This window comes from Tachysurus vachellii, chromosome 23, assembly GCF_030014155.1.
Source record: "Tachysurus vachellii isolate PV-2020 chromosome 23, HZAU_Pvac_v1, whole genome shotgun sequence".
Taxonomy (NCBI): Eukaryota; Metazoa; Chordata; class Actinopteri; order Siluriformes; family Bagridae; genus Tachysurus; species Tachysurus vachellii.
In genome coordinates this window covers 7,691,036-7,717,281 of record NC_083482.1, presented here as the reverse complement: position 1 = coordinate 7,717,281, position 26,246 = coordinate 7,691,036, and the positions used below count along the sequence as shown (strand labels likewise).

General features: G+C 37.8%; 2 protein-coding genes across 2 annotated transcripts; both read left to right on the top strand.

Moving 5' to 3' along the window:
- The first annotated feature begins 458 nt into the window (after positions 1-458).
- Positions 459-12,518, top strand: aqp9b (aquaporin 9b). Its single transcript, XM_060858877.1, has 6 exons — positions 459-587; positions 2,074-2,200; positions 6,509-6,646; positions 7,614-7,732; positions 8,279-8,496; positions 11,396-12,518. Exons 1-6 carry the CDS (start codon positions 486-488, stop codon positions 11,559-11,561), a joined length of 870 nt encoding a protein of 289 aa, XP_060714860.1. The 5' UTR covers positions 459-485; the 3' UTR covers positions 11,562-12,518.
- A 2,232-nt stretch (positions 12,519-14,750) lies between these two features.
- lipca (lipase, hepatic a) lies at positions 14,751-25,627 on the top strand. Its single transcript, XM_060858876.1, has 9 exons — positions 14,751-15,012; positions 16,601-16,779; positions 17,453-17,632; positions 17,754-17,874; positions 19,157-19,396; positions 21,160-21,402; positions 22,299-22,413; positions 23,252-23,467; positions 25,178-25,627. Exons 1-9 carry the CDS (start codon positions 14,931-14,933, stop codon positions 25,293-25,295), a joined length of 1,494 nt encoding a protein of 497 aa, XP_060714859.1. The 5' UTR covers positions 14,751-14,930; the 3' UTR covers positions 25,296-25,627.
- Positions 25,628-26,246: the final 619 nt, after the last annotated feature.

The window sequence follows — 26,246 nt, the reverse complement described above, 5'->3', positions numbered from 1 at the left end:
TTAATGGGGCCGAGTTATGGTGTGTGTGTGTGGTGTGTGTGTGTGTGTGTGTGTGTGTGTGTGTGTGTGTGTGTGGTGTGTGTGTGTGTGTGTGTGTGTGTGTGTGTGTGTGGTGTGTGTGTGATGTGTGTGTGTGTGTGTGTGGTGTTTGTGTGTGTGTGTGTGTGTGTGTGTGTGTGTGTGTGTGTGTGTCTAGTGTGTGTGTGTTTGTGTCTAGTGTGTGTGTGTGGTGTTTGTGTGTGGTGTTTGTGTGTGTGTATGTGGTGTGTGTGTGTGGGCGTGGTGTGTGGGTGTGGTGTGTGTGTTTGAGTGTGTGTGGTGTGTGTATGTGTGTGTGTGTGTGTGTGTGTGTGTGTGTGTGGTGTGTGTGTGTGTGTGTGGTGTGTGTGTGTGTGTGAGTGTGTGTGTGTCTCCTGATCCTCTTCTCATTATGGTTTTAACTCTCCTCACTCCAACAGCAGACACTTGATCGACTGTGAGCAAACATGGAGCTGGACAGCTTGAGGGGTCTGAGAGAGAAATTCACACTTCGTCATGCTATCATCAGAGAGTTTCTAGCGGAATTCCTCGGGACATTTGTGCTTATAGTAAGTCTTAGACTATAGTGCTTATAGTAAATCTGTCAAGAAACTGTTTTATTACAGCAACATTAATATAAACTGCACAAAAAAAACTGTTTTTAACCTTAAATGCTAGTTTATTAACCTGGAATAGTAAAGAATTATAAAATAATGTAGAATAATACATGAGCACAAACCTTTAAATGTTTTTTTATAACAATGCTGAAAATATTGTTTTGCAACTTTCCTCTTATCCTCTTCAGACTGTTACTATAATACACTGTGTCCATTTTAATTTCTCCTTTATATCTGTGCACCTGATAACCACATGAAAGCTAATCCAGTTTTTCAAGTACCTTTTCCCCTCATATGAGGATATATACAAAGCAGTTAGAGGTAAAAGGGAGTTTGTTAAGCGATCATTAAGTCCTAACGGATTAGAGCATGACAGTTCTGTTTACTAGTAATCCTCAATTTCATTTTGTTAACCTTTTCTGACCTCATTTGAAGTCTGACAGTTCAAAGATTAACAATTCGCTCTCAATTACAAACACAAAGCTAAATATTAGATGACGCATTCTGTTAATGGATTAGTAAGTTAATCAGGACACTTTCATTTGTGTTATGGGAAGGTAATTTTTTAACTTGTCTACAAATCAAAACCAAAAATAGTTGAAATCACCTGTTTTCTATGTAGCGGTGTCTAAGGGCACAAGGATGTACAATTATGTAATCATATTTATAATATAGTACAGTGATGAAAACATGGATACATAAATAATGGCACTTTACATTTCGTTGATGTTAATTGAAGTATTAACTGTCAGTATAATCAGTGTTCATAGACATTTTACCCAATTGACTAACTATTGGCCAAACGATTACTAAATAAATATTACAATATATTACATTTATATGTATTCATGTGGAAAATGTTAAGTTACAAAGTGAGACAGAATCCACGCCAAGCACAGAGTTCTTACGAACCCATAAAGCTTGAAAAGCTATTAATGTTCATTATGTAGCATGAATAAGTGATTGGGTTATAATGTAAGCAGAGTTTTGTAATCTTTCAGTGATCTGAATGATGTTAAGCAATGTTAAGTAATTTTGTCTAGAATTTGCTTTCTACAAACTTATGAGCCCAGGTTGCAAATTACAAACACTGGACTTACAAAACTTCTTTTAACCTTTAAACTTGTACAACACCAATACACTGAAAAAAGATCTGTGCTCATACACAAAGATTTTCCCCTACGGTGTCCTGTTAGTTTACATCAGTGTTCATTACCAATGAGAACATCACAGAATTGGACATCTTTTGTTGCTCCTCTGTTCTTGTCAATCCTCCCTTAGCTGAATTCTTTGATCTTATGTTTACTTCTAATTAAAGCTGAAGTCCTGCTGAACAACAGAGCATTAATGTGATCTGACTCACAAAGGAGGAGTTTATCTCACTGGTCTTCTGTCCCTGACTGTATTTGACTGATTTGTTGTGTCTGTCCTCTCTCAGCTTTTTGGCTGTGGCTCAGTGGCACAGGCTGTGCTCAGCAGAGGAGCTGTGGGTGAACCGCTCACCATCCACATTGGCTTCACCACAGGATTGATGCTAGCTGTCTATGTGTCAGGAGGTGTATCAGGTAACAGAATAATTCATAGACATTGAAGAAAGTGAAATAACCTTGAACATGTTTGAAAATTCTGGTTGCTTTGGATCAACAAGCTTTTCAGTGTCTCAAATGTATTTTTCAGCTTTTGAAATTTTGTCAATTCTTTATCAAATAAATTTGTCCAATGTAATAATTTACAGTTTAATAATCAGAGAAGTTGCATTGATACATATATTATAGACCACAATTTAATTTAATCAATCATAAATTCATTTTAAATGATTGTAATTGTGGGTTAGTGGTTAGCACGTTCACCTCACACCTCCAGGGTTGGGGGTTCAATTCCCGCCTCCGCCTTGTGTGTGTGGAGTTTGCATGTTCTCCCTGTGCCTCGGGGGTTTCCTCCGGGTACTCCGGTTTCCTCCCCCGGTCCAAAGACATGCATGGTAGGTTGATTGGCATCTCTGGAAAATAGTCTGTAGTGTGTGATTGCGTGAGTGAATGAGAGTGTGTGTGTTCCCTGTGATGGGTTGGCACTCCGTCCAGGGTGAATCCTGCCTTGATGCCCAATGACGCCTGAGATAGGCACAGCCTCCCTGTGACCCGAGGTAGTTCGGATAAGCGGTAGAAAATGAGTGAGTGAGAGAGAGAGTGAGTGATTGTAATTGTTTATTATTCTATGGATATAATTACTATATTAACTATTTTAAAAAATCAGATACCTGGTGTAATATATGATTGAAACTGATGTATGAGTAAGCTAGCAAAGTGATTTACGAATACTTCTCTAAATGTATTATTTCTTTACATAATCATTCACATATTAACCATACACCGAATTCTGAACAGAATTGGTTGAATAGCTAATGGATGCTACATTAAAGGTGGCTAAGTTATCGGTTGTTTCCATTATTTTTGCCATTCAATCTCCCAAACATACTGAAACACAATTTAATCCCTGCGTATAATTTCATTCATTTTAGTCAACAAGACTGTGCACTAGTTCACACACCATAGTTTCCAAAACATCATGAGAAATCATTGGTCATATTTAACTGTCAGTCTGAGTGTTTTGCTTTGCCGTGATCTTTGATCAGTGATCTCAGGCAACACAGCTCTTCGACTTGGTGCTCATTTAAACAAATTAAGGAGTAAAAAAATACAGAGCTTTTATAATAAGTGTTAATTTATTTCAGTTTAAGTTCCCACTAGGATAAGCATTTTCGGCCTTAGCGTTTAAGTGCTGGATTAAAAATTCCAAATTAGTGAATTTGTGTATTCACTAATAAGCTTAATAATGTAGGCGTTTGAGCCTTCATTATTAAAATTATTAGTGAATACACAAATTACAGATTTGCTCTTTTCAGCCAGCTTTTTGGAGCATGATGGCAGTTATATTTTAGGATGCTGTAGTATTTGTCTGGAATATGTTGATTCACACTACAAAAAAAAATATAAAAAAAAAATATATTTTTAGAAAAAAAAAACAAACAAACAAACAAACAAACAAATAAATAAATAAATAATTAAGGGGGGCACGGTGGCTTAGTGGTTAGCACGTTCGCCTCACACCTCCAGGGTCGGGGTTCGATTCCCGCCTCCACCTTGTGTGTGTGGAGTTTGCATGTTCTCCCCGTGCCTCGGGGGTTTCCTCCGGGTACTCCGGTTTCCTCCCCCCGGTCCAAAGACATGCATGGTAGGTTGATTGGCATCTCTGGAAAATTGTCCCTAGTGTGTGAGTGCGTGAGTGAATGAGAGAGTGTGTGTGTGTGCCCTGCGAAGGGTTGGCACTCCGTCCAGGGTGTATCCTGCCTTGATGCCCGATGACGCCTGAGATAGGCACAGGCTCCCCGTGACCCGAGGTAGTTCGGATAAGCGGTAGAAGATGAATGAATGAATGAATGAATGAATAAATAAATAAATAAAAAAATAAAATAAAATAAAATAAATGAATGGAGTTAAAGCAGTGTCAGTCTTCAGGATAGACATTTAAGGCCTTTGCTCACGGGCTGGATGGTGCAGCTTGGCAGGATAGTGTTTGAACTTGTGAACTTGTCTGATCAGTAGCTAAGAGACTGTAATGACAGAGCCAGCAGAACGTTGTGTAAACTGTCCCTGATTGCTGTTCAGTTCACTCTGCTGTGAATAATGGCAGGTGGAAACTGTCGTTTTAGCACTAAACGTAAGACCTCCACAGCTGGATTCTGCATGCTCTAAACAGGGCACTCTATTTTGAACCTTGTCCTAAGGGAGAGTGTGATTTAATAAATAGAGTCTCCTGCTTTGTGTGAACTCAGAGATTGAATAATTAAAGAGGAGGGAGTTAGTGGTATTCTGTGCCAAGAGAGTACTCTATTGAGGTGTCAGGTTTAAGAGGGAAGCACAGTCAGTGGTGTGATTATAACTTTTCATCGACTGACTGCAGATGTGAAACATTATGTGTATGTAACCTTTAGGACTTTTTTGGGTACAGTCTTTATTGGGTTTTGCTGAATAAGACAGTGAGTGAGCTAAAACTGTTTCTGGCACACAGTATACTATATACATGTTTTTTCCTGTCCACTTGGTCATGCCTCCAGAACCATTACATATTCTGTTTGTCATTTTTGCAGTTTTTATTTTTTTTTCTCCGCAATTGCTGTGTTTAATTTCATGCCTCATTTCGCTTTCGTGATAATGTAAAAAGCCAGTCCATTTTAAAATCACTACGAGCATTATGATTCATTCATGCTGATAGATAGATAGACAGATAGATAGATAGATAGATAGATAGATAGATAGATAGATAGATAGATAGATAGATAGATAGATAGATAGATAGATAGATAGATTATTGATATCAAAAGGAAATTCATGGATGTTTGAATTTCCTATCTATCTATCTATCTATCTATCTATCTATCTATCTATCTATCTATCTATCTATCTATCTATCTATCTATCTGTCTGTCTGTCTGTCTGTCTGTCTGTCTGTCTGTCTGTCTGTCTATCTATCTATCTATCTATCTATCTATCTATCACCATCAGCATGAATGAATCATGAGTAATATTATCATGAAAGCGAAATGAGGCATGAAATTAAAAGCAATTTTGCAGGCAGAAAAAAATAAAACAGACTGCAAAAATGGCACGCAGCATACGTTTTTATAACTAGTTCAGACGTGGTCTTTCTTCTATAATGTCCAATTTGTCAGCACACTTCTTTCTGGAAATTTCTCTCTACAGTTCTAATGTAAAGAGCTTAGTGTGAAACCACAACCAGCTAAAAGATAATGCAGAGACAAAAAAGAATTGATTCTATAAAGCATGGGTTCTCGAATTGTTTTGATGGGTTCTCGAATTGTTAGCCTGGTTTCCTTTAACTGTAACAGTGGATCTCTACAGTACCATTTATTCAAATATTAGGCTCATTTTTAAAAAAAAAAAAAAATTGGCAATAGAGATACACAACACATTTATTGGTCAATATGTTTCACAGTTATTAAGGATTAAAACCAACAAAAACAGGACCTCCTGGTTATGGTTTGCGAAATGATTCATTGATATGAGTCTTCCACTCTTAAAATTTTGAATTATTGGTAGCCATAAAGAACATGGGCAAAAATGATTGTGTAAAATATTAGGTCACAGACCTACTACTATGACCCCAAACCCGAATCCAAATAAACACAGAATAGGTTACAGGAAAACGTAGGATTTTGAAAGCATTATGAAAGCAATGATCCTCAGTATCGGAATTTGGCCCCTACTAAAAACCTGTGGTAAGAATTTTAGATGACGTCCACGAACCACAAACCTAAGAACATATGGAGATTAAAATGTTCTGCATTTAGTAGACCTAGATCCTTCTACGATATTTTTACTCTCTTAATAATTACAGAAAGGGATTCATCGTTGTGCTGATAAATTGATGGAAAATTTAGAAAACAATACACTACATAAGAATTACTCATTAATAAAAGAAATAACATATTAACCAAAGCCTTGCTAACTGACCCTGGTCCTGTCATACTGACCAAGACAAAGGAGTGTGAGGGTAATGTTCTTTTTTCCATTAGTTTTTCCCAGGCTTTAGACAGTGAGGTGAGGTGTAGTACTTTGGAGTTCAATAGGGGTCACGCCTGTGACCTACTGTGGCCTAAGACGACTTAGGCAGATTATGTCTGTCCCAATTCCCAGGAAGCCAAGTGTACTGTATAATAGAGACTAATAGAGAGTAAACACTTCTTTAGGTGTCTGCTGAATGCATTTCTAACACCATGCTGGCCACCATCATGCTTTAATAAGTACTCATGTAAATGATTAGGACATCGACTTATATTTGTCTTCTTGTTACAGGAGGACATGTAAACCCAGCTGTATCTCTAGCCATGGCAGTCTTAGGGAAGTTTCCCATTAAGAAATTTCCAGTGTATGTGGCTGCCCAGTTCATTGGTGGTTTTGCAGGCTCTTGTACAGTCTTTGGACTATACTACGGTAAGTAAATATTTTATTTCACTTCATAAGTATTATCTAGTCCCTAGAATAGGGTTAACGTTTTAAATAAACTTCCAAGAGAAGCATACTGTAGGTGTGATCAATAAAGTAAAAAAACATCAGATTAACATCTATTGATTCAATGTTAGAGATTTAAGCACTTATGTACGTCGCTCTGGATAAGGGAGTCTGCCAAATGCTGTAAATGTAAATGTGAATCTATTGTAAAGGTACATGGGTATTGCAATGGCTCTAGAGTTGATCCTTAAATCCAGCTAAAACTCCTAGACAAAACACAACCATATGTGGCTGAGGGTCTATGTGAGTGTAATTGACCCTACTCTTGGATTGGGAAGTACCCCACTCTTGGATGGCTGCCTATAGTGATTATTACTATAAATAATATTAGTATTAGATGCAAGTCTTCAGCCATGTCAATACCGGCATATGATTGTGCTGATCAGTTCACCCTCTGCACTCTTCACTAACCTGCTACAACTTCAGGCACAGGTGTATCCACAATTTATTTCAAAATAACTCAGATTTGAAAAATGTATACAACAGGCATGAACAATAAATTAAGAGAGGGGGGCACGGTGGCTTAGTGGTTAGCACGTTTGCCTCACACCTCCAGGGTTGGGGTTCGATTCCCACCTCCGCCTTGTGTGTGTGGAGTTTGCATGTTCTCCCCGTGCCTCAGGGGTTTCCTCCGGGTACTCCGGTTTCCTCCCCGGTCCAAAGACATGCATGGTAGGTTGATTGGCATCTCTGGAAAATTGTCCGTAGTGTGTGTGTGCCCTGTGATGGGTTGACACTCCGTCCAGGGTGTATCCTGCCTTGATGCCCGATGACGCCTGAGATAGGCACAGGCTCCCCGTGACCCGAGAAGTTCGGATAAGCGCTAGAAGATGAATGAATGAATGAATGAATAAATTAAGAGCTAATAGAAAACATTTTATTTCTACAGATGCCCTCATGGACTACTCCAATGGAGAGCTGCTGGTCACAGGTGAAAATGCCACCGCAAACATCTTTGCCAGCTATCCAGCAAAGCATCTTTCAGTCCTTAATGGGTTTTTTGATCAGGTAAGGGAACATGTTATTTCACGATTATGCATCTTCCTGAAGAAACTCTGTGAAACTCTCATACACACATGTCTGATATAGAGAGCCTTGCTATTTTGACACATTTTTTTCTATGATTTCGATTCATGACTTCTAGAACAAGAACAAAATGGCTTAACTTGGTGTCAATAGGCAAACAGTTCATTCCTCAGGGTTGCCAGGTATTTCTAGTGCAGTGCAGAGGAGATCCACAAGCACAAACCTAGGATTATGTTATTATTAAAATGTTTTTCCCAGGCTTTTTACAGTGAGGTGAGGTGACATAATTTAAAAATAATTCATTTTATTTCATAGCTGTTGACCCTTATGTAAAATGTTAGGAAAAGTGTAAGGAAGTTTCCAAAAGCCAATGAAGGTGTGTGTTCACTGTCCAGATATAGTAGTCACAACCACAAAAGATAAAGAACAGGGGAAGAAGGTATTGTTAATGAAAGCCATAAAACCAACCTAAGCAAACAGAACAATCTCATAAATTCAGCATGTACTGGTTACTACTTATCAATGCAGGTCGTTGCCACTGCAGCTTTAGTGCTGTGCATCCTGGCCATTGTGGACAAGAAAAACATTGGAGCCCCTAAAGGAATGGAGCCACTTCTCATTGGTTTCACCATCCTGGCCATTGCAGTGGCCATGGGTCTAAATTGTGGCTATCCCATCAACCCTGCACGAGACTTGGGACCTCGTCTCTTTACTGCTGTGGCAGGCTGGGGGGTGGAGGTGTTCAGGTACGGAAAACACACTCACACAAATCTGCTTGACCTCTGACCTGACCCTGACCTAACTCAATTCCTTACGTCAGAGCTCATATTAAACTTCAATCTAATGCTATGACCTTAAAGCAATATTAACTTCCAAAGCAACGCTAGCTAGCTAAACATATCCAACACATTTTGAGTGAAACTTAAACCTCTGCTAAGAAAAATAAACCGTATATTCCAACCCATAATTTGGGCCTTGATAAGATTTTATCAGTCCATAATAATTCCCTTTTTATTAATGATTTGTCCTGGGTGCCTAAGTGGCATTAACTTTGCAACCCTAACCCTAACTGAAGATTGCTTCAGTTGATCTAGTAACATTATATATTACAACGTAAAATTGTATATATTCTAACGCTAGCTAATAAAATAAATGTATAATAAATGTCAGTCTATCTTTATCGCAGTTTTCGCGGGATTTAAATTAACTTGATGCATGGAATAATGTGATCATTATCTGGAATATACTAATTAGTGCTACAGTAAAAAGTGTTATGCTTAGACAACGCAAATTGGCCCCAAAAGTCTCTAAAACACATACAGTATCACTTGAGAGAAACAAAGAAAGATCTTTAGTAATTGATTCACACACACACACACACACACACACACACACACACACAATGTTGTTTTCTAACTGTAGTGAATTGGGTATTCCAGCTTGCCAGCATGAGAGATCAAAGCATCTTTCAAAGATAGCTCTTAATAGAGTCTTCATCTGACAGCTCATGTCTGTTCCTCTCATACAGTTGGTTCATTTTTCCACAGCCCTCCTGAGTCTCTAGGAAACTAGAAATCCTGAAAATAATCCAAGAGGAGAGACTCTTGTGTGTCTCTCAGCACATAATGTATTCTGAGTGGTCTGTCTTTTATTCATTCTTGCTTTTTTTTTATCTAATATAAAAATGGCTTATAAACCCCCACCAGAAGAACACTGTGTTATTTGTACGTGTAACATAAACAGCCATGGTCACACATCATCAAGAACCATCTGAAACATCTGAAAGCCAAACTGGTTTACATTCATATTGACTATACTATAAACGTTATATAAATCCACTGGACCATAGGTTTATGATACTAAGAAAGGAGGTTGTAATACTAATGTGTTCAGCAGAGGGCAGTCTGAACTGAAAGTCAAATTATTCTGCACCACAGGCATAATGACCATAAGGTACAATAAGATTGTTATACAGAGAGGAAAAATAAAGAAGCAAAAAAAAAAGAGTAAAAAAGAAACAAACAAAAAAAAATAGACAGTGTGTTGTCCACTGAATTGTGTAATATAGGTCCAGTGCATATAAGCACTTCAGACTGACACACATAAAGGTTTTCGACACTACCATACTGAGTATGTTATATATAATTTAGATCTATGGTATATACATGATAATGTTGAACATCCTATTCTTATTCCAGATTTAGTGCCCACTCTTACACTTATAATAACCTCCACTTTTCTGGGAAGGCTTTCCACAAGATTTCAGAGGGTGATTGTGGGATTTGAGTATTAGAGCATTAGTGAGGTCAGACACTGATGGCGGATGCAGTCGGCATTCCAGTAAATCCCAAGGTGCGAGTTCTTACGCTACACCCTTGGCAGACCATGTCTTCATGGAGCTCACTGTGTAGACGAGGGCATCGCTGTGGTGGAATAGATTTAGTCCCTGTAGACACCAGACACGTCTTTGATGATCAATTACAATTGGTGTACAGGAAAGATTTTTCACTTCCACTTTTAGTATAGGCAAATTTATACACTAACTGTAACAGTATTATAGTTCTACATTTTAAATTGTTCACACAGTTCAGAGATTAGTTTGCTCAGAATCTCGTAAATAGAAACAGTATATTGTCAGCAGAATATAGGAGTGTGGTGATGTAAGGAGACTGAACTTGAAAGTGAATGTTGTAAAGGAGGATTACTGAGAGTGCCAGTATTTGCCACCAGAGCAGTACAACTGTACGTCAAGCTGTAGTCAATTACAAAGCATTAAAACAGACACTTGTCTAAGATAAGACACAAATAAAAGCCCATAGATGTTGTCACAAAAAATTTATTAGAAAACAGCTTCCTAATGCTAATAGTAACCTCACTTGTGCGTTCTTTACAAATGATATTTAGATGCTGGAGAACGACTGTGTGTCTGTGCTTCGCATCCTCAACACCCATCAGAAGCACTGAGCTGATTTTTTCCCCCGAGCTGAACATTCATTCATTCATTCATTTTCTACCGCTTATCCGAACTACCTCGGGTCACAGGGAGCCTGTGCCTATCTCAGGCGTCATCGGGCATCAAGGCAGGATACACCCTGGACGGAGTGCCAACCCATCACAGGGCACACACACACACTCCGGGAGTGTGTGGACCGGGGGAGGAAACCGGAGTACCCGGAGGAAACCCCCGAGGCACGGGGAGAACATGCAAACTCCACACACACAAGGTGGAGGCGGGAATCGAACCCCGACCCTGGAGGTGTGAGGCGAACGTGCTAACCACTAAGCCACCGTGCCCCCCAAGCTGAACAGAAGCTTCTTAAATGCTTCTGCATTAATTATCCCCACATGTTGCCTCCTGGTCAAAATACTGTAAATATATGTTTAGTTTGGACATCACGTTTGGATAATCAGCTGTAATGTGATTCTGCTCTGTTCTACTGCCTGATATGCTTCTCTTTAAACAAACCCCTCCGCATATCCCAACATGACACTGTGTGCAAGTTCAAAACCTTTATCAGTGGAACATAGGACAAACAGAAATGTAAAAATCCTACAAACGTGTGCGTCTGCATTTTGAGTCCACTACTAATGATAGCAAGATATATGGGATACCGTGAGTGAGTGTGTGTTGTATTGTGTGTTCAGAGCCGGTGGTGGCTGGTGGTGGATCCCAGTTGCTGGTCCAATGGTGGGAGGGGTGTTGGGAGCGATGATCTACTACCTGCTGATTGAGCTGCACCACCTGCCAGAGGAAAAGCATGAGGAGAAGAGCAATGTTAAGGACAAGTATGAAATGATAACCATGAGCTAGACAGAAGCCAAATGGACTCTGTCTCTAATTCATCTCCATCATACTCCTAATGATGTAAGCTACAATGAAGCAATGCTAAAACCCTGAATTATATAAAGATATTATCCAGATATCATTCAGGGATTAATGCCGCCTGCAAATGCTCATTAAATAGTCTTATCTGTCACTTATAAACTCATTATTACTGAATCCTTGTCACCAATATTGTTACCTATTGTGATCTATTTTTCGTATTTTCCTAATATTTTACTCCACTGTATATTTTTCACAGTATAAACAATGATTGAGCATGTAAACTAGTATTTATCACCATAATTTGCACTTACTAATTAAATATTAAAATATGATTACACAAGTTAGATTCAGAGCAAAATAATTATGTACCATAAACCAGTGAATTGTATTCTACAGAATAATGTGGTAAATTTCAAGCGTTTTGTGTGTGGGTGTGTGTGTGTGTGTGTGTGTGTGTGTGTGTGTGTGTTCGTATGTGTGTGTGTGTGTTTCTATGCTGTGTTAAATGAAATAGAACTGAGATTCTGCCTGAGATAAATGAGAGGCCATTGACCTCTAGAAAGACATCAAATGCTTTTCAACAGCAGCTATAGTAAAGAGCTCATATGTTATGCAACATATTAGACAAGAACTTTGATTTCCCGTCTAAAAACATCGAAAAATAACAGGCTTCAAAGCGCAGTGTTAAACCATATAGTTAAATTATTTAAGTTATTGTTGTGCTTAACAGTGTCCAAATTGTGTGAGGGCCATGTCCTCAACTCCTCTGACACATGAAGAAGAATTCACCAATGCCTGCCTTCTCATTTAAACAGTCTCTGTCTGAATTCTTAGGCCTAATTTGGCCCAAAATTATTTACATTTAAACTCGGGTACAATACTGTATACTTTTGCCCTATGTTTGCTGTTCTAAGGGTATTTCACTGATAATAACTTGTAACTAACTGGATAAACACAGTATTTTTTTTTACTATGATGTGTTAAAAGAATGCTATACAGGCTTATGTGATGCATTTGAACTGTGGTTAGCATATTCTTGTATTTTGTATTTTTATTTTTCACACACATTCAGTTTAAATATATGACAGTGATATCTTCTGAAATGATCTCTGAAAGCTCTGAAATAAATGACAATATCTGGTTGAACACAAACCTGACTTCTGGAATGCAAATTAAGAAAAACTTACCCGAATAAGTAACGGGTGTTTACTCAGAATTTATTCTGAATATTCTTAAAGATGTAGCTTGTAGTGAATAAAAACTCATTATACCAGACTGACCCCATTCACCTGATTCAGAGTCATTGTTTGCTCAGTAATTTGGGTCACAGTGATCCTATGTTTATAAGTTCGTGGCTGTTCCTGGAGTTAAAGCTCCTGTCTACTAAAGCATATTGTACTGTAAGATCCAGTACGGTACCAAAGGTCAAATCAAATCAAATCAAATCAAATTTTATTTGTCACATACACATACATACACTTTACAACATGCAGTGAAATGCTTTTTGCAACTGTCCGGTATATAAGCATAAAAAAGGGAATGCAATTTAGGATAAAAAAAAATAAACCAAAACCAAAAGGAGATAGATAAATAAAAAAGTATAAACTATATAAAAAACTATATAAAATACATATGCATATATATATATACATATACATAAATGTGTATGAGAGTTGTCAGGTTGAAAGGTTTTAATACAACACTTTGCATGTCCCAAACTTTAACACTTAAGAACAAATGTATATAAAAACAATGCAAAATAAAGATGCTAGTCAGAGTTCTTTAAAGTTTAGGAAGACAATTGAGGCACATAACATGCACAAACTGCACTGTTTTTATCCTACCCCTAATTACTCTGCGTAAGAAAGCCAAACATCAGCTAATACAAAGCTTATAGTTGGAGAAATCACCGTGGGCATAATGTAGAGGAGCCCGAAGTGCAGAAATATACAGTGTGCCTGGAAAAGCAAATGTTCTCAAAGCTCTGTTTGTTCTTCTGTTTTGCCCTGATAAGATTTTAGTATTTATATTCCAACATAAAGGTGCTATTTCTGCAACATGTCTAAGAGCATAATAAAAAGCATATACATGTTTTCATTTTTTAAAAGTTATATCATGGTTTCAGTATGTTACAGCAGAAATACAGGAGGTTTGTCTAGTAAACACAGCATCATCAATATATACCTCCAGTTATAAATCTCCCTGCTAAAGGCTTAAAACTGGCTTGTCCCAGAAAAAGTCCTTGCACTATAAAGGGCAATTAGGTAAATTCATATAATAATCTGGTAATTGTTAAAAAAAAAAAAAAAAAAAGATTTATAGTTGTAAATTAAACACAGTACTGTCCTTTTTTTTTTTTGAGCCAGGATGTTTGTGTTACTTCCAGGTCAGCTTTTGTCAAGCTCAGTTTGTTTGCACACATTTCCAGCCATAGAAATGAGATAACTGTATGAGTTACACAGGACCAGAATTACCTTATTATAGCTAATACATGTTCATGTGTTTAATAGAATAAATAATATAGCAGTATGTGCCTTGCATGATCACTTGGAATGGTTGTACAATGCTAAAATCAGATAATAGTGTAGATAGAAGCACAAGCCCTGTTCAAATGACTTGTAAAAGCTTTTGCATCTGTAGCTCTGTATCATCCAGTTTTTTAGAAATCTGCATAATATTATGCAGCAACAAAAAATATGCAGTTATAAGTACAATGAAATTGTTACCGGCTTCCTTTAATTACTTTTGCCTCTTCGTTTCATTATTTTCTTCGACTTTTGCACATTTCGTTATATTTTTAAAGCTATCAAAGCAAATGTCTTGTATTGAAGCTGTTTATAGGGTCTCATTATTAATAGCATTATAATGTATAATTGAGTAATAGTACACATGCTCTGTATCTGTATGAATGTATTCAGTGCAGCTTTGATTATTGATCTCAGTGCAGATATTTAAGTTTAGAGCAGTTTCAAACCTTCTTCTGCTGTCACCTACAAAGTGCATGGCTGTATTACACTGTGGTAAATCATTGCCGTTATTACAGAGAACCCAGTTCACAGTAGGGAGAGATAATAAAAAAATATCTCACTACAAATGGAAGTTTTTTTGCTTCCAGATTTTGCAACTCACAGCTGAACATATGACTCCCTTTGCACCCAGGACCCTCCCTAAACCTCTGTATTTGCATATCGTGGCCTTTTCAGCTTTAGGTTTGCACACATATCCACCTCCATCTACTCTTTCCATAAGAGTATAACAAAATCCGGCAAATACTTATAGATAAATAAACACATAATACTTCATTTTAGAAGCTTGCCATTATTGGATTAGCAAACTGGTGTCTATTGGAGCAGAATGCATGTGCTTAATGTACTTTCTTTCCTGCTAATTACCTCATGCCTGTGTGATGGGAGAAGAGCAAAAGAAAACAAAGCAGGTGAGTGCTTGCTTTTATAAACTATTTTTCATGCAATATATTTTGCAATTTATTCTTATGTAAGACCCATACAAAGGTGGATTTGTAGTGGAGAAAGCTAATATACGTGTCGAGTAGTCAGTGGTTATGGGCTTGTGTGCCAAAAAACAGTTTGTGTTAAAGATAACTGAAGGCCAGCGATCGTCTCTACTTTCAAGCATCGAAGACGATTCCACACAGTGAAGTTTATTTGTTTTACACCTGCACAATTTGACACGGACAAAGTGTCCGTCTTTTTTCTTTAGAAAAAACTGCCTCTGTCCACATCAACACATTCATACTCTGGTAGTGTTTTATGTTAGTAAATATATTCATTCAGCTTGAGTAACCACTTTGTCATGGTTAAGGGTGCAGTAGATCCAGAACAGATCAAGACCTTAGCCCAGGAACAGCATGCATTCACACTTTTATTTACATCATCTGTGGGCAATGCAGCATAGCCATATCTGCCTGCATGATTTGGGGAAGTGGAAGGAAATCAGAGAACACAGAGGAAACCCATGCAGACATACAGTAAGAAGGTTAACCCTAAATCTGGTGCTTCGAGCCATCAACACTACCCATGGTGGTATAATGCTGCTGTTGGAGAATGCAAAATGTAGAAAAAATGAAGTTAATGATAAAATATTTTAGAATTATTCACAATAAAGACATACAATAGCTAAAGCATATTATGGATACTCACCCAAATATGCTAATAGAGTTAACAAGCCCCAGTTAACCGGAAGCGAGATGTTTACTTAGTGCTTGCGCTCCAGTTAAAAATTCTAACTAAATTAACAGTTGTTTCTTAATCACTGTATCACTCTAATCATTGTCTCAATTTTATATTATATATAAAATAAATAATGCCAACAATTCAGAAATATTTGCTTTCTGAATCAACTTCCACTCAGAATAGCAATCACATCTACAATTTCTGAGTTTGAATTTCCTTAAAACACAGAAATCTAGACATAAACACAGGGAATAATTTGGACGTCAAGTGAGTGTGAATGAAATACGCCACACACACCTCCGTGTAAAGCAGGCAGTTCAGTACAAAAGTAGGTGGAACATAACTCAGTGTACTGAACTCACTGTTCCTTACACAGACATATTTGCACAGGCCAAAATCACAACACAAGGTGGGTGGTTATCACATGGATTGATTCAAGTGGATGGGAAAATACAGAAAAACCTTCGTAAACTCAAACTATCACATCTCTTTATATGCAGTATCAAAAAACATTAAGACATTTACTGACCTTTGGGAGACATATGAGCACAACAAGATACCCCATGTAACCAACAGAGACACTAATCTCTGTCTGCACACCATGTCTGTCTGATGTCTGTTATGCCACCAGTGTTGACGTGGGCACCGAGCAGTTTTGTATTTTCAGTTTTCCACTTTTTTCTTATTTGAGTTGGATAAAATAAAAGGTATAATGTTAACAGAACGATTTTAACAAAAATCAGAAATCTCCTACTGCAAAGACGTGATACATATAAGTAATTATTCACCTTATTAAGCAGTTAGCTCAGTGTTTGTTTGACACTGTTACAGATTATGAGCATGGGATGAAGATAAAGACGCACTATGAGCCTAAATCCATGTTCAGGATGTATACCCATGGGATGGATATAAATGATGCCTGCACTGTAAAGCTCTTCCAAGCTCACACCCTGCAGTCCTGCAGCTTCAACAGCAGCCACCCCTTGGTCATCATCATCCACGGCTGGTCGGTATGGGACTTCATCATCATCAGGAGGAATATACATGGCTAAACTAACTGGAACTGTCAGTACAGAATATTTAGACTCCAAAGCAGGCTGAGTACTGCAAAGATTACACCTAGTGATAAATTAAATTCAGCGTTCAGCAATGAATATTCAACATGCATGAAACTAATGCCACTGAAATCCATTCAGGAGGCAGCGGTTTTGGGCATTATATTATTTGGGTAGAAAGAGTCCTGAGAGTCTGTTCCAGTCATCCAGTTAGCTAAGGCACCAGAAGACTTCATAAGACTTCATAAGAATATCATATACATGCTAAGACCAAAAAGCAAAACCCTGGTTTAGACTATGATATATACTCTTAATTAAATTTTTATTTCACAATAATGTAAATCAAATTTGACTATATTTTGCTGCCCTCAGTCTTATGCTGCATGTTGAGTAATACAGTTTCTATCTCAGGGGGAAGTAGAAAACATTGTAATCCATATTGCAATATACAGGCTTGGGAGAGAGAGAACTTTAATATGTGTATGTTAAAGTTTTTAGTAATAGTGGACACACCAGGCAATGGTAAAGGGTGAATGTAATAAACATAATGCGTGTTGAATGTTCTGTTGTACTCCATAACAATTAAAACATTCATCACACAATCCCATCACACAATGTGTATCTGTAGATGGATGGGATGATCGAAAGCTGGGTCACTCGGCTGGCCGGTGCACTTAAGAGCACACAGAAAGACATCAATATTCTGGTCAGTGACTGGATGACCTTGGCACAGCAACACTATCCCATTGCAGTTCAAAACACGCGGGTGATCGGTCAGGAGATCACCCAACTGCTGATGTGGCTTGAGGTGAGCCGACCAAAAAAGAATATGATACAATGGTGTATTACACAAACATACCGTGAGGTTCTCTGAACACCTCTGTATACAGTCATATTGCCAAAAGTTTAAATATCTTTTGCATTTCCAGGATCTCACACAGTTTCCTGTCAGTAAGGTCCATCTAATCGGCTACAGTCTGGGAGCTCACATAGCCGGATTCGCCGGAAGGAACTTAGCCACATCAGGGAGGACTCTGGGAAGAATCACTGGTGAGAGAAAATATAATTATATATGAGTAAAAAGCCTTTCCAACTTCCAGATCACTTGTAATGTACAGTTGTAGACATTTGAGATGTTCTGTTGCCTCCCAGAGGAGCTTCTGATAACGTGTGTAAAAAAACGTTATATATGAGTGATATAAAGTAACTATAGTGATGACAATACATGATAACTATAGTGATGACAATTTCTGTCAAACATACTATTTTTAAGGCGTTATTGGAATACACATTCATATGCAAGAAAACTGATAGATGTAGCACCAAATATTCACTGTATTATTTACTTTATTAAGTCAGTGTGTTGGAATGTGAAGTACACTAATCCAAATCCATTGAGTCACACCTTAAACTCGCTACAGCTGGTACACACACATCACATATCCCTCTAATGCAAGACCACAATAATTATTTGGATGCTTATGAATGAATTTGACCGTGTTGGTAATGAGTGTCAGGAATACACCTGTGTTTGTGTCAGATAGGCAAGAACAAGGGGAATGAAAAAAGACTCAGTTTCTGACTGCCATTATAGGACCAACCTACAAAATATAACAGTAGCTGGTTACAGTGACGGGGGCACGGTGGCTTAGTGGTTAGCACATTCGCTTCACACCTCCAGGGTTGGGGGTTCGATTCCCGCCTCCGCCTTTTGTGTGTGGAGTCTGCATGTTCTCCCCGTGCCTCGGGGGTTTCCTCCGGGTACTCCGGTTTCTGGTTTCCAAAGACATGCATGGTAGGTTGATTGGCATCTCTGGAAAATTGTCCGTAGTGTGTGAGTGAATGAGAGTGTGTGTGTGCCCTGCGATGGGTTGGCACTCCGTCCAGGGTGTATCCTGCCTTGATGCCCGATGACGCCTGAGATAGGCACAGGCTCCCCGTGACCCGAGGTAGTTCGGATAAGCGGTAGAAAATGAGTGAGAGTGAGTGGTTACAGTGACAGTAAAAGTAATGTCAGAAATGGTTAAAATATAAGATAATGCAATATAATATCATGCTTTTTTACATTTAGCTGGAATTGTTCTTTAGCCACTGGATCAAATGACAAAGACTCATAATTCGAATCATCATACTAGGTACTAAGAAGGTACAAGCAGTGGCAAGCAAAGTAACACAGGTTTTGTTTGTATGGGAGTTTGTGTAGATCTGTTAAATTGAACCTTAACCACTGTTTTAGCTCTATAGTATTCTTAGATACTCACCTATTTGTATTTCACTGAGAATATTTTTTTGCTTGAGACCGCAAGGTAAATGTATATATGTGTGTGTGTAGGATTGGACCCTGCAGGCCCACTGTTTGAAGGCATGTCCTCTACAGACAGACTCTCCCCAGATGATGCTAGGTTTGTGGATGCTATTCACACATTTACCCAGCAGCACTTGGGGCTCAGCGTGGGCATCAAACAACCGGTTGCTCACTACGACTTCTACCCTAATGGAGGATCGTTTCAGCCTGGATGCGATCTGCACGTTAAGAACCTGTACACCCACCTATCTCAGTATGGCCTTATGGGTAAGCACTGACAGTGTGAGAGAGGGGGAAAGAGTGGGGATGGGGGAGAGGAAGAGATTAAAGGGATCAAAGAGTGGTTAGTGGATATTGGTGGAGAGACAGATTGGTGAAAGGGAGCCTTGTGAAGAGCTCTATTAAAGTTTAATGATTTGGATGAAATTGCTGTCTTCCTGCTGCTATTAGACTTTACAATCAAAGCTGCTCCCAGTGAACCAGTCACCATAATACACACTGTTATTACTGTTTTAACTGCGATAATAAACAATAACAAAGTAACAAAGTATTTTAAACATGTGCAATAACAGAAATTTTGAAAAACAGGCAATATTAACTATGTGCAATATACATCTTTCTATACATTTTGTTTTGTACATGGGGGCATGCTGGCTTAGTGGTTAGCATGTTTGCCTCACACCTCCAGGGTTGGGGGTTCGATTCCCGCCTCCACCTTGTGTGTGTGGAGTTTGCATGTTCTCCCCGTGCCTCGGGGGTTTCCTCCGGGTACTCCGGTTTCCTCCCCCCGGTCCAAAGACATGCATGGTAGGTTGATTGGCATCTCTGGAAAAATTGTCCGTAGTGTGTGATTGCGTGAGTGAATGAGAGTGTGTGTGTGCCCTGCGATGGGTTGGCACTCCGTCCAAGGTGTATCCTGCCTTGATGCCCGATGACGCCTGAGATAGGCACAGGCTCCCCGTGACCCGAGGTAGTTCGGATAAGCGGTAGAAGATGAGTGAGAGTGAGTGTTTTGTACATACTGTATATTATATTATGTCTCCATTCTTTTTTATATATTTTATTACTCTTGACTGCTGTAACAGTGAAATTTCCCCATTGTGGGACAATAAAGGTATATCTTATCTTATCTTATCTTATCTTATCTTATCTTATCTTATCTTATCTTATCTTATCTTATCAGAAATCAGAAAGGTCTTTATTGCCAAGTACAGTATGTTTTCACATATGAGGAATTTTTTCTAGTACAGGAGCTCCACAGTGTAATCATATAGGCAATGGTAAGAAATGAACACATAAATAATAGACAGTTGTATGTGCAAATTGAAGTAAAGATGTGCAAATTCAAATATAGATGTGCAAAATAAAATATAAATGCGTACTTGTAGAAAATGTAAGAATAGGGTTTGTTATGGGTTATCTTAAGAATAGGGTTATCTTATCTTATCTTATCTTATCTTATCTTATCTTATCTTATCTTATCTTATCTTATCTTATCTTATCTTATCTTATCTTATCTTATCTTATCTTATCTTATCTTATCTTATCTTATCTTATCTTAAAAAGAAATGCTATGAATTCCCAACATGTTCAGCTGTTAAAAAAGGATTTGACAACTTACTTGGATAAAAACGTTCACAAGCATAACATAAACTGTCAGTCACAAATCTCAATAATCCCAAACGCAGCACTGTGCTATCCACCCTGCTGAGTTCATATCTGCAGGCTGTCAAAAGACACATTCATGTGAAATGCATGAGCTGGACAACAGGCTTAAGATATCAAATCAAAGAGAAATGCAATGGGTCATGTGATGGACAGGCTGTCTTATTCAGCTAGTAAATAAATTCAAGGCTAATACAATTTTAATGCAGGAAGAGGTGCAGAAACAGCTGCTGTATTTTTGGCACATTTTTTAAAACATTGTTGTACTATTAATGCCTGAAAACATGAGAATTAAAACCTTAAAAGACTTTGCGATATAAACACAGAGATCTGTAGGTAATTTATTCCTGTCTGTCTGTGTGCAGGCTTCGAGCAGACGATGAAGTGTGCCCATGAGCGGGCAGTGCACCTTTTTATTGACTCTCTTCTGAACAGAGACAAACAGATCATGGCCTACAAGTGCAGAGACAGCGCAGCATTTAACAAGGGAGTCTGTCTGGACTGCCGCAAAAACCGGTGTAACACTCTCGGCTATGGCATCAAGAAGGTCCACACGAGCACCAGCAAGAGGCTGTACCTCAAAACCCGATCTATTATGCCATACAAAAGTAAGCCAGAGCTCAATGTTGTAAATGATTGCCTGTTGTAGCACAGGGCTTAGTGCTAGTGGCTAGAAGATTGGATTTAAGTCTAAATTGACCACAGTTGGTTACTTGACCTAGAACCTTAACTGCACCTTTCTGTGCATGGACTTGGTTCTGCCTAATGTATAATTCACTTATAAAATGTCTGACAAATTAGCATGTCTTTACTGTTGGATAGGTTCAATTGCTACTAATGGGTGTGCGCTTTCTGATGCTGATGCTAGAAAAAACTGGAATAATAAGCTTCGCCATAATTATACTGTCATCAGGTCAGAAGGAAGGCAAATGAAGCAACTTCATTCATTATTATGTGTAATTAGTAGAAGCACCAGTCATGGACGTAGCACCACTGAGTGTGTTCATGGTTTGTAGCTCGCTCTGTAACCAGCTTCCTTTTTTGTAGAATTTCTTATAGGTTAGAGTAAACTAAAAACTTCAAAACCGATCATCAGACTTTCTCATAAAAGACAAACTAAATGTCTCCGTGCAATGCGGAAATGTGAATTTATTCCCCTGTGCAGCAAACCACATAGACAGAATGTGAATGTGGAGGTTTCTGATGGCAGCACAGTGATAATAAACTGCAGTTCAATTGTGGTTCAGTGGAAATAATGGACACCTATGATGACCCTGCAATTAAGGCTGTCTGTAGGAAAATTACCTACATAAATGGCATTAATTGTTATCTAGATAAGTGTTAAATTTTCCATTAGGCTATTATAGTAAGTTTCATGAATAAGCAGAGAAGGAAAACGGAAAAAAAAAAAAGGAAATATTTAATAGGAACCATTAAGCGAACTTCCACTTGGTGCATGAAATATTGTAATCGCTAACATCTTTCTTTTTTCATTTATCTGCAGTGTACCATTTTCAGTTTAGGATTCAGCTCTTCACACAGTTTGAAAATACTGATCTGTCTCTCACTATCAAACTCACCGGCACGCTTGAAGAGAGTGAAGCTCTGCCAATCACACTGTAAGGTTCTCTTCAAACTACAGAGAATTTATTTGACCTTGTACGTCTTGTTCTCTAACTGTTAAATAACGTATAAGTGGTAAGTTTTAAATGAAGTATAATTGGTTAGCATACCTAAAGCAAATAACAGTTGCATCACATGTTGTTTATCAGGAATGTTTGAATCAACAGACGTCATCACGGTTTTGGGCCAAGGCCAGTGCTTTAGTTCAAAGCAAATGAAGTTAAATGAGTTGTATATGTTAAAATTAAATGTATGTAATTTCCTTATTACTCCCTTTTTTGGTGCTTAATGTACAGTATCTTCCTTAGTTTTGTACTGGAGCTACAAGGTTAATGTAGCTAACAATAACAGTAATGGAAAGTTTATATCCTACGTATATAATATACTGAAGCACTATATAAACAATATAAACTAAATTAATCTGGGTTCATTTCGAAAAACTGTACATTTTTACTGAACTGATCAGAAGCCAGACTGCAGGAAATAAATCCCAATATATAAGCAGAAAAGTGCAATTTCACAGTTTTAACATTCTCTAAAGCCACCATTTTCCTTTATTTGACCAACACTGACGGATCTAAAATCCATTTCAATACATACAGGTCAAATTTGACCCAGAACAGCTTCAATGTACAAAAATGTGTAGTATCAGAACAAATGTATACAATTGTTATTTTGGAGCATTTTTTGGAAAAGTCATCACACTTCAGGCTATACAACTGGCAATAAGGCACATTTTATTACTATAAAAAGTAAAAACAGGTCAAATTTGACCTGGACAAAATTTAAGCATTAAGCATAAATCAAGCTTACTTAACCATCCCTTTCTCTTAGAGTAAAGGTCTCAGGCAATAAGACCTACTCTTTCCTGATCACTGTGGACACTGACATTGGAGATCTGATGATGGTGCATGTGTCCTGGGAAGCAGAATCACTGTGGACCAACATGTGGAGCAAAGTGAAGACCATATTGCCATGGGGGAGCAAGGAAGATGGGCCACAGCTCACCATTGGCAAGATTCGAGTCAAAGCTGGGGAGACACAGCAGAGGTAAAACTGCTCAACTGTTTAAAGGGAGACAGGACATAGAACAAAACAGAAGCAGAATATTTTTAAAAATGTGACCAGCACATTGTGTCATGGTAGAGCTGTGCAATATATTATATTACGGTCACAAACTTGATTGATCAGTTTGGGGTTAAATGTAGCTACACTGCTCTGTTACTGTAAAAATGAATATAATAGGCATACTGTTTTTACTAAACTGGTCAAAGAATCCTTGACAATACGTGAGCGAGAATCACAACCTCAATGGTGAAAATGATCAGCATCCTTACAATGAATATTTTTGGACCTGACATGGAGAGAATGACGAGTGACTTTTCTGTGTAACGAGGTTGGAGACAGATCCATTCACACAGAACCCGCTAGTGGACGAGTCAAGTCCTGCTTTTCTTTTATAGTCCATCTCATACAAGGCTACTAATACTAATACTAAAGCAAAAAAACTTGGATTGGAATAATTATTTAAGTGCCAGGTTTAATGTTTTGGTAGTTACAGTTAAAACCGGACACATAAGACCAGAGAAATTAGTAGTTAGACTAAAAGTAGTTGGAGGACTCTAGGCAGTTTATCAAAGGTGCACTGATCCGCACACAAACACACTGTGAATAACTATTATGCTTCATGAGCACAATATATTGGTGTATAATATAATATAATATAATATAATATAATATAATATAATATAATATAATATAATATAATATAATATAATATAATATAATATAATATAATATAATATTATATAATATAATATAATATAATATAATATAATATTCATTCATTTTCTACCGCTTATCTCAGGTGTCATTGGGCATCAAGGCAGGATACACCCTGGATGGAGTGCCAACCCATCGCAGGGCACACACTCATTCACTCACGCAATCACACACTACGGACAATTTTTCAGAGATGCCAATCAACCTACCATGCATGTCTTTGGACCGGGGCAGGAAACCGGAGTACCCGGAGGAAACCCCGAGGCACGGGGAGAACATGTAAACTTCACACACACAAGGCGGGAATCGAACCCCCAACCCTGGAGGTGTGAGGCGAACGTGCTAACCACTAAGCCACCGTGCCCCCCCTTATAATATAATATAATATAATATAATATAATATAATATAATATAATATAATATAATATAATATAATATAATATAATATAATATAATATAATATAATATAATATAATATAATATAATATAATATAATGTTAGCCCAATTTATATCCTACACTTGTACACATACCACACAAGAACAGAAAATTTGTTAAGGTTCAATTTCCAACAATACTGTATTTTTGTATCTATTTATCTGGCTGATATATACATATGTCCTTGTTTGTTTATATTGTTTACCTGTCCTTATTATTTGTTTATAAACCTGTTTACAACGTTTGTTCGCTAAATGTGCAGCGCGGCTAAACAGTTTTTTATTGTTTTTAAAAAAGACAATAAAGATCTATTTTATCCTACAGTGATTATAGCTTATAACTTACAGATGTTTATAAAAGCTTATTAATTATAAAGATACGTATGGTACTAATATAAATGTTGCTGGTTTCATACTGCAAAAAAGTTAACCCGACGGTTCAGAGGCTAAAATCTGAGCTGCCACACGGTGCATTTTGTTTCTTACTGAAAACAGTGCAAATTATTGTTAGGATTGTAACTTATCTTGTCATTCTCTAACAGAGCGACGTTTTGTGCTGAGACAGAAGACAGAGGATCTATCCGGGCCTTAGAGGAGAAGATTTTTGTTCGATGTGATAAAAGGCAGGAAAAGCAGGAGCTCATGAGGACACGTGGCTGAGGGACAGAGTGAGCGCAGGGTTTTGTGCTCACACATGCGTGACATCATGATGTTAAAAACAAAACAAAACAAAATAAAAAAACAACATCTAGACTTTCTAAGGTTAAGCAGAAGAAGATGAAACCAGTTACTGTTTTCACCATTGCTGACTGATGCTTCCTGCTTTCCCTTTGTTAGAATTCTTTTTTATGTTTTAAATCTCTTTTTAGTCTGACTGAAACAAACACATACAAAGTAAAGTGTTAGACTGAGCAGCGATGATGCTTCCAGCACATCACATCCAATGTAACATCTCTACTGCACATATGCAATAAAAATGGCATAGCACTCTGTATTCAAATGTATTTAAAACCTTTATAATGTATTACAAACCTTTCGATGCCATCCAATCCATTAATGGATATCTATCCAGTCTTTCTTACTGGAAAGCTAGCTGTTTCTGGCATTTCATTTTTGGCTTCATTAATGTCACTAGTTAATAGTGTGATGTTGGTGAGTATAGGGTTGTAGCCCTTGTGATATGGATAAAGATTGATGTATTTGTTTATCCACAAGGTGAGACTGTTTTGCTAATTATTTGTGTAAATGTTTCTAACGGAATCATTTTCCATTAAACTGATTATTCAACAAATGGAGGAAACAAAATAATATTTGGAGGAAGGGCTGGTCTATGGATTAACTTAAAAACAACATCAGTCATAATCCTCTGGGATTTAACTGAGCAGATAAATCAATAAGCACAATGCATTACATTAACTTACCTATTCAGGATCCGATATCTACAAAAAACAGCTATAATTATCTTTAACAAAAGGTGAGATATTAGGAAGACATAATGGCTTAGTGGTGGGGACAAATAAGGGGGGACAAAAGGCAAGGAATACCCAGTCCATCACAGGGCACACAGAACAAGCAGGAGGTGCAAAGCAAACGTGTCCCTCTGTAGCTGCA

What these genes read in the sequence shown, in the direction of transcription:
- lipca (XM_060858876.1), top strand. Translation starts at nt 14,931, where the DNA reads ATGCATGTGCTTAATGTACTTTCTTTCCTGCTAATTACCTCATGCCTG. An exon ending in TCATCATCCACGGCTGGTCG is followed by an intron (nt 16,780 to 17,452) that starts GTATGGGACTTC and finishes GTGTATCTGTAG; the next exon opens with ATGGATGGGATGATCGAAAG. An exon ending in AACTGCTGATGTGGCTTGAG is followed by an intron (nt 17,633 to 17,753) that starts GTGAGCCGACCA and finishes TTGCATTTCCAG; the next exon opens with GATCTCACACAGTTTCCTGT.
- aqp9b (XM_060858877.1), top strand. Translation starts at nt 486, where the DNA reads ATGGAGCTGGACAGCTTGAGGGGTCTGAGAGAGAAATTCACACTTCGT. An exon ending in TGTGTCAGGAGGTGTATCAG is followed by an intron (nt 2,201 to 6,508) that starts GTAACAGAATAA and finishes TTCTTGTTACAG; the next exon opens with GAGGACATGTAAACCCAGCT. An exon ending in TTAATGGGTTTTTTGATCAG is followed by an intron (nt 7,733 to 8,278) that starts GTAAGGGAACAT and finishes TTATCAATGCAG; the next exon opens with GTCGTTGCCACTGCAGCTTT.